This window comes from Salvelinus sp. IW2-2015, linkage group LG32 (assembly GCF_002910315.2).
Source record: "Salvelinus sp. IW2-2015 linkage group LG32, ASM291031v2, whole genome shotgun sequence".
NCBI classification, from domain to species: Eukaryota; Metazoa; Chordata; class Actinopteri; order Salmoniformes; family Salmonidae; genus Salvelinus; species Salvelinus sp. IW2-2015.
In genome coordinates this window covers 16081242-16090202 of record NC_036871.1, presented here as the reverse complement: position 1 = coordinate 16090202, position 8961 = coordinate 16081242, and the positions used below count along the sequence as shown (strand labels likewise).

Below are 8961 nucleotides of genomic sequence, written 5' to 3'. Positions count from 1 at the left end.
CCCGAAAACCCACGGGGCTGGATTCTCCGTACGTTACGAGTCTTCAAGACAGGTCAGCCTCTTTGGATATGGTGTTGAACATTTGTAAAGTATTTCTAACTATTATGTTTATTACTTGTGTCCCTCTGTTCTCAATACCTACTTAACGTCTTAGGGGCAAATTCTAACTTCCATCTTAAGTCACATGTACACTTAGTGATTCATTGATAGCAACGGGAGACTAAGGGGAAATTAGACTTAAGTGGGAGTAAGGATTTGGAACTAAGAGGCTGAGTCTTCTGTTCAAGGTTTTACAGGCTCAAGTCTCACAGAAAGAGAGAAGAGAGAGAGAGAGAGAGAGAGAGAGAGCAGAGAGAGAGAGGAGAGAGAGAGAAAGAGAGAGATTAGAGAGAGAGAGAGAGAGAGAGAGGAGAGATGAGAGAGAGAGAGAGAGGAGAGAAGAGGAAGAGAGAGAGAGAGAGATAGAGAGAGAGAGAAGAGAGAGAGAGGGAGAGAGAGAGAGAGAGAGAGAGAGAAGAGAGAGAGAGAGAGAGAGAGAGAGAGAGAGGAGAGAGAGAGAGAGAGAGAGGAGAGAATGAAAGAGGGAGATAGAGAGAGAAGGAGAGAATGAAAGAGAAGATAGAGAGAGAGAGGAGGGAAATGAAAGAGAGAGAGAGAGAGAATGAAAGAGAGATAGAGAGAGAGAGGAGAGAATGAAAAAGAGAGAGAGAAGAGAGAGGAGGGAGAGGAGAGAGACGAGAGAGAGAGAGAGAGAGGAGAGAGAGAGAGAGAGAGAGAGAGAAATGAAAAGAGAGTAGAGAAGAGAGAGAGAGAGAGAGAGAGAGAGAGAGAGAGAGAGAGAGAGAGAGAGAGAGAGAGAGAGAGAGAGAGAGAGAGAGAGAGTAGGGCGGATTACCAGACAGGTGCAGAGACCCCAGGCTCATTTAGTTAATGGGCTGTTTGTCATTGGAGGATTGAGGGTGACCTACACATTAAATGGATGCTCTGGCAAGGATAGGCTGAATCTGAATCTAGAACAGCAGAGGGAGGTAGAGGCGGGGGGAGTTGGGTGGGTTCGCCAAATGTGGTTCGTTTTAACCAAGGGTGCGCTCCAAATGGCACCCTGTTCCCTATATAGTGCACTGTATCTTCAAAAAGTTGTAGTCAAAAGTAGTGCACTATATAGGGTACAAGAGGGTATAATTTGGGACACACCCAAGTGTATGAGTTAGAAATTGGCCCGCCTACATAATCTCATGACATGTTGGATTCCCCTCTTGTCACATTTAAAAATCCATTACATTCGCAAAAGCATATTTCCCTGTTGTTCCCTCTATGGCTCTGCTCCCATTTACGAATGTAATGTATTGTGACAAACCAAGCTACGGCTCTGACTACAAGTCTATCATTACGAAGAGAGAAACGCAACACTGGAAATGGTCATAAACGGCTCTCGTGATGACGACAAGCACCATTTGTGTTAAAGATAGCATATCGTCAGGGTGACTAATGAATATGGCCCAAATACCGCCCTATTCCCTACATAGTGCACTAATTTTAGCCAGAGCCCTGGACAAAAGAAGTGCACTCACTATATAGGGAAGAGGGTGTCATTTGGGACACAACAAACAAACGGCGCACATCTGCCCGCCATTGCCAGAGCTCCTCCTCTCATTGACCACATAATATGCTGTCTCTTATACACATCTAGATGTGTATAAGAGACAGCTACTACTACTACTACTACTACTGCTACTACTACTACCACACTATTGTTAGCTATAGCAGCAGCAGTTTTGTACAGTAAGTCTTACACTGATCCTCTCCTATGTCCTCTCCTCAGGTATGACTATGTGGAGGTGTTTAACGGTGGGGACGAGAAGGCTCCAACCCTGGGGAAGTTCTGTGGGAAGATCGCCCCCTCGCCTATCATCTCAAGCGGCAGCCAGCTTCTCATCAAGTTTGTGTCCGACTACGAAACCCACGGGGCTGGATTCTCCGTACGTTACGAGGTCTTCAAGACAGGTCAGCCTCTTTGGATATGGTGTTGAACCATTTGTAAAGTATTTCTAACTATTATGTGTTATTACTTGTGTCCCTCTGTTCAAATACCTACTTAACGTCTTAGGGGCAAATTCTAACTTCCACTTAAGTCACATGTACACTTAGTGATTCATTGATAGCAACGGGAGACTAAGGGGAAATTAGACTTAAGTGGGAGTAAGGATTTGGAACTAAGAGGCTGAGTCTTCTGTTCAAGGTTTTACAGGCTCAAGTCTCACAGAGAGAGAGAGAGAGAAGGAGAGAGAGGAGAGAAGACGATGATAGAGAGAGAAGAGGGCGAGAGAAGCAGGGAGACGAGAGGGGAGACGAGAATGAAGAGAAGAGAGAGTAGAGAATGAGAGAGAGAGAAGAGAGAGAGAGGCGTGAGAGAGACGAGAGAGAGAGAGGAGAGAGAGAGAGAGGAGAGAGAGAGAAGAGAGAGAGAGAGCAGGAGAGAGATAGAGAGAGAAGAAGAGAGAGAGAGAGAGAGAGAGAGAGATGAGAGAGAGAGGAGAGAGAGAGAGAGAGGAGGAGGGAGGGGAGAGGGAGAAGAGAGAGAGCAGAGAGAGAGAGGAGAGAGAGAGAGAGGAATGAAAAGAGAGAGAGGAGTATGAGAGAGAGGAGAGATGAGAGAATAAAGAGAAAGAAGAGAGACGAGATAGGAGGAGAGAATGAAAAGAAGAGAAGAGGAGAGAATGAAAGAGAGAGATAGAGAGGAGGAGGAGAGAGAGAGAGAATGAAAGAGAGAGAGAGAGAGAGAGAGAGAGAGAGAGACGAGAGAGAGAGAGATGAGAGAGAGAGAGAGAGAGAGAGAGAGAGAGAGAGAAGAAGAGGAGAGATTTAAGAGAGAGAAGAGAGAGAAGAGAGAGAAGAGAGAGAGAGAGAGGAGAGGAGAGAGAGAGAGAGAGAGAGAGAGAGAGAGTAGGGCGGATGTACCAGACAGGTGCAGGAGACCCCAGGCTCATTTAGTTAATGGGCTGTTTGTCATTGGAGATCGAGCAGGTGTGACCTACACATTAAATGGATGCTCTGGCAGGATTAGGCGCCTGAATCTGAATCTAGAACAGCAGAGGGAGGGTAGAGGCGGGGGGGGAGTTGGGTGGGTTTCGAAGGATAAGTTGTGTCCACTACGAAACCCACGGCGGCTGGATTCTCCGTAACGTTACGAGTCTTCAAGACAGGCAGCCCTTGATATGGTGTTGAACCATTTGTGTCAAAGTCCATTAATGTCGTAAAACTTATGTTATGTGTGTAGCTTAGGTTTCGTGTTCCTCGTGGTTCAAATACCTATTCGTATATCTGTTTTTTAACCTTTAGGGCAAATTTAAGGTTTTCTCGGATTACTTTGCGCTCCACCCTCAAAGGGCCACATAGTGCATCTACACTTTTGTTAGCTGTGACTGTTCTGTGTGTTCCATATAGTTGCACTGTATCTTCAAAATGATAGCAATTACGTATGTAGATCAGAAAAGGAGGAGTATAATAGTGGACAACCTTATAGTATGGTGGGAGAGATTTGAACTTAAGAGGCGGAGTTCCTGTTTTCAGGGTTTACAGGTTCCAAAGATCGTTGCACCTCAGAGAGAACAGAAAAGAGAGAGAAGGAGGGGGTGTGAGATTTGGGGAAGCCACACCAAGGTGTGAGAGAGAGAGAGAGAGTGTAAGAGAGGAAGAGGAGATGGTTAGGCGAAACCGACCGTACAGTAGTACTCGATGAGAGTGATTGGGATGATCCCGACTGACTTGATCGCACGGAGTATTTATGAAAAGATCCGAGAGATAGGATGACGAGAGAGGTGTAGCATTGCGCAGAAAGAGCGATAAGTTCGCGACTGGTTTGGTGATCCCTCATATGGGCGTGCATGCAGTGCACCGGATGAATTACAATGTGAGATGTGAGAGGATTGTGACGAAGACCGAGAGAGAGGGCTACGGGTCTCTGAGCTACAGAGTCGGTAATCATTAGCGAAGAGAGTAAGAACCGTGGCAAAAGACGAAGACGGGGAATTAGAGACATGGATCAGTAAGAGAACGGCTATACGTGGTGATGTAGAGACGAGACAAGGACCAGTTTGTGTTAGAGAGATAGCATGAATCGAGTCGAGAGAGGAGAGGAGGGAGTGACTAGATGAGATATGGCCAGGAGATGAAGAGGAGGAAGAGAGAGAGATGGATGTACCCGGAGGAGAAATGACCGCCGACTAGTATTCGCGAACAAGTAACATAAGTAGACGAGATATAGTAATTGATCAGGCCGAAGAGAAGCCCTGGAGTTCAAGAAAAGCAAGAGAGACGAAGTTTTAGCGACATGACGATATAGAGCTAAGAGGGGAATTGGAAGAGGAGAGAGAGAAGAGAATGGAAAGAGAAGGATGTCTGATGCAGAGAGAATGTTAGAGAGGAGATGAGAGAGAGAGAGAGAGGGAAACACAACAAACACAAAAGCGGAGCGCACATAAGCTAGCCCGCCATGATTTGCCAGAGCTCACCTCTACTCATTGACCAACAGAATTAATAATGCATCACAATGGTCGTTGTATGAAAGAAATGAGTTAGCAGCCGAAGAAACGGGATCCTTCCACAAGAACACGACGATATAAGGCCAGAGAGAGGATGAATATCTGTCTAGCTCTCTCCTTCATTCCCGACTATCGTTTGCAGAGCTTTGCCGATGAATAAACTGCACAAAGGAAGCCGAAAAATAAACGGGTATCGAGTGGGAGATTTGATATGAAGACGGCCATTTTATTTAAAGGGAACCCAATCAAAAAACTAGTGAGCGTTATAGATAGGGAAGGAGTTCCATCCATCAAGTGGGGTGGAGTTTGGACAGAAAGAGATTTAGTCTGATGGGATGTATGTGCAGGAAAAGACCACATATCTGCATCGTCTCTTCTCATCACACCCACAACTCTCTCTACGAGAGAGAGACCGAAGAGACGGCGAGCCGAAGGGAATACAAGAAAGCAGACCGCCCCAGATTTTATGCCTCCCATTCTGATGCCATGTTATATCAGTGACAGAGTTGCAGGATGAGTCCCCCAGGCTCCATCTTTAGTTTAGATATAATGTGACACCAGCGGCTTTGTTTCATTTGTACAGACGATGTTACTCCTACACAATTAAGGAATTGGAGTGCAAGCTGTTGCAAGGAGGTAGGTAAGGCCGAGGGACTCTGGAAATCATGTTGAAGACAAAAAGTTGAGCAGCCCAATGAGGTGAGGTTAAAGGGCGGCGGGAGATTTGCGGGTTGGGAGTCACATTCGCCGAAACGCCGGAGCTGGTTGTTTGCCTGGTGTTTTTAACCCAACGGTCTGGGCGCCAGTCAAAGTGTGAACCGCGTACACCGTGATCCTTATTGATGTACATGCCACTTCGGGACTCCCGTCTGCAAAAGGTGTGTTAGTTCAAACACGGGTGAAGAGGGCAGTCATCTCTGATACCGTGTGGGTTGCAGTGACCCTCATCAACACTGTGCCTCGATCATTTTCGTCTCCTTGACAAAGAGCAGTCAAGAGTCGTTAACCAACTACATAGGTATACAAACGGAGCTGGGGTACAATTTTCAGCGAGACTACGATCCCCACTAGTGTTGTTGAAGATGGGAGGTTTCAAGGAGGGGAGATATTTGGCGGTCCGCACTTACAGTACTCTGCTTAGTAACCTGTGGAATTTGTCCGTGCAACCTCTTTGTTGGGTTCCACTATTCTATAAAACAGCATCAGGATCCCATTTTATGGTACGAGTTGTCGCGTAAAAGCTATTTCTCGGCGGGTTAGTTCCCTACTTACTCGGCTTCTGCTTTTCGCCATTACTATTGACGAATTAAGTTTATCGTTTGAGTGACAAACCACACCGACGTCTTCTTGTACTACGAAATGATCAGTAATTTCAGGTTAGATGAAAGAGAAACGCAACCTGAGGTGGAAATATACAACATAAAACAGGTTCTGATAGTAAACGACCTTACTCGTAGGGTAAACATTTATCGGAACGTTGATCGGGGACTGATCGAGCTCAGCAGGTCGGGATGTATAAAGTAGGATATAGTAGTTGGCGGCATACAATTAGTTGGGTAGAAGCTGTAGTATGCGGTAACTAGACATATAGGGCGCACGGATCAGTTTTCTTTCAGGGCCACTTCTTCCAGCAGAGCAACCTGCTGAAAGAGTCTCTTTAGTCTTACACAGTCGGGAGTTGTCTTCTTCCTGACTGAGGACTCATTTTCCCAGAAAATGAGGTGCCGCGTGAGACCTGGTGAGGTTCAGTCGAGCGGTGTAACATTAGTGGTGTAGGGGCGACTTGAAGTTGGTCAGCCAGTGGAGGAGCCCTTTAGTTGGGTGCTCAAAAAAGCAATGCCGAGTGCGACGTTTGTATATGGATGATAGGTGAATAGCAGGAGGTTGTGCAGTTGGGGACAGCTACAGAAGCAAACAGAGAGTTCGTTGGGCGGCATCATCTGCCGGCCATTCCATGAGGCTCTTCCTCTTCAATGGACCAGGCTAGAGATGCAGTGGGATAGGGGGTTGTTGGGGTGGAGTGCTCCAATTGTTCTTGTAATATATTACACACCTGGTCCTCCAACGTGGGGAACCGTTGAGAAGGGCGTTTGATATATCGGGAGTCTAGCTCTTCTCCGGCTCGGTGGGGTGCAGTGGACATCGTGGTTCGTAGTATGCGCAGGCCTGAAACCTCATAAATACTGTCTGCTGGGTTGGTTTTGTTGAGCAAGTAGGAGCGGTCAAGTGTTATGACGAGAACATATGTCTTCAAACGTGTGGCTTGTGTGGGAGTAGGGTAGCGAGTGGTCGTGCCAGTTCCGATAGAAGTGGGGGATGTGTTGATTTGGAGGAGATTAGGTTGATGGCAATGGTGCAGGGGAAAGACACATATGCGTGGCTTCGTTGCTCTCACAGCGACCCACACTTGCTCTCTTCGAGGCAGCCAGTCCGAGACCAGGGATATGTCTCGAGGGAAAGATAGGCGGTGCATGGGGATCGAGCGCGAGATATTCGTTCCGTGTTCCGATGCCAGTTTATCATGTCCACCCATGGTAGTGAGGTATCGACGAGCTGGGAGCGTGCTGGTGATGGCAGGACCTTCGTAGGGGGGTGAGGGGTGCCTAAGTGGGGTGTGAGATCTGATTGTTGATGTTAGAAGTTTGGCAAGTTTAGCGAGCGGCACAACTTTGCTCATGTTGGCTGCTCACTTGCAAGAGCTAAGGGGTCCGTACGTATTGCGCGGGAGGTGTTGGGGTCGCAAGCTAGCGAGAGAGGTCAGCAGTGCTCGTTCCGATAGTGGGGTTTGTTTGGTGGGGTGCAGTGGAGCTGACCGGCTCAGATGAAGACAGTTGTTGTGTGCCTGCGTGGGGTTGACTAGGAGTGACGGTCGAGCTGGTGAGAAAGGGAGGCTCTGTATGTGCAATTGTACGAGGTGCCCCCAGTAGTGAGGACCTGAGGGGGTCCTGTTGTGTGGTGGGGTGCCAGTGGGGGTTACTGAGCGAGCAGTAGTTTGCCCTTGTATAAGGGCGAGGCGGTCTCCAAAAGAGAACAACCAGAGGTCGACTGACTCCCTCGGTTTTGACTGAGGGTAACTGGTAGTGGTTCTCGTCTGTCTGGATTGGCCAACTGTCAAGTCTAGTGTAACACTTGTACCACAGCCTCGGTTCGAGCACGACCGGCGTTTTCTCAGGTCAACAATAGACACATACATAGCCATACTAGATATTAGAGTCAACAGACAGGAGAATCATTGTGGTACCTCCACACAAGAGTAAACGAGTAATCTAAGGGCGAACCGTTGTGTCGAAAGGTTTGCTCACGATATTGATGTGATAGACCTAAGCACTGATAATGCGAATAGATGGAACGAGGAGTGCCAAATGGAGATCTCAAGTTGGTCCTTCAGGCCACTTCATAGTACACCCAGAAGCTGAAACGGCGGTTTGGGCGAACAGTCAGAGCTTGACATTTAAGTCCTCATCAACATTACAAAGTGGCCATTCTAAGGTTGTGGTACTTCTGCGCCTGACTGACAACTCATTTGATGTGGTGATGTGTATTTGGCGAGGATCAGTGACTGGTGCGAACTATGTATGTGAGTTGGTGTTATCAGGTCAGTGGGTGAGATGAGTTAGTATATGTTGAGCAGTTTGGAAGAACAGCAATTTAAATACGATGTGGAAGTAGTCAATGTTGCTTAAAGAGCTAAGGAACGCGTGTCATGCACTGGTGTGACGCAAGTATAGGTGTAGGGAGTGTGTAAGTGGCAAAAAGTGAGGGGATTAGACTCGACATGCAATTGCGGGATAGAGCTTGGACAGCAGTTGGTGCGAAGGGTACGGAATTTCCTCTACTCATCTTATGCGCAGGCCAGCTGAGTGCTCCCAGAAACTTCACCTCTCACTGGGTCCAAAGAATAGAGACAGTTGTAATAAGTAAAGAGGATGGGTCGCCAGTGGGTTGCATTGCGCGCTTGTATTGGCGGAAGGTATCGAAGTTCCCAGGGACAAGCCTGGGTTAGACGTGGCAGATTTCCTCATGATCAATCGCCCAGCCCTATTTGGGATGTCCGAGGGGGTGCAGAGGGATCGTGTGAAGGTGACTGGTGGATTTCTACTTTGCGCGGTTGCGGGATGAGCGAGTGTTGCGAGCGTTTGACACCACCGCGTCCAGCGTCGCGCAGGGCACTGTGTCTCCGCTTGACGACTGGTCTGGAGATCTGGAACGGGTTCCTGCAGGTGAGAAAGGAGGTGGGTTGCAGTGGATAGGGGATTGTTGGGTGGTTTGCAGTGGGGGTGAGGGGTTTTGGGGTGGGGTGCCCGTTGGGGGGTGAGGGGGATTTTGGATATAGGTGGAATATGCTGAGGGCTTCGTAGTTTGAAAAAGGGAATGACAGGTGAGGAGGTGAGGGAGGATTGCTTAGAGAAGAGCAATGAAA

General features: G+C 47.9%; 1 protein-coding gene across 1 annotated transcript in view; it reads left to right on the top strand.

The window, feature by feature from the left end:
* LOC111956848 (neuropilin-1a) overlaps window positions 1–8961 on the top strand; it is an 85122-nt gene that overhangs the window by 29107 nt on the left and 47054 nt on the right. The window contains 1 exon segment of the mRNA XM_070436522.1: window positions 1823–2004. Within this exon segment, the coding sequence (XP_070292623.1) occupies window positions 1823–2004 (182 nt within the window).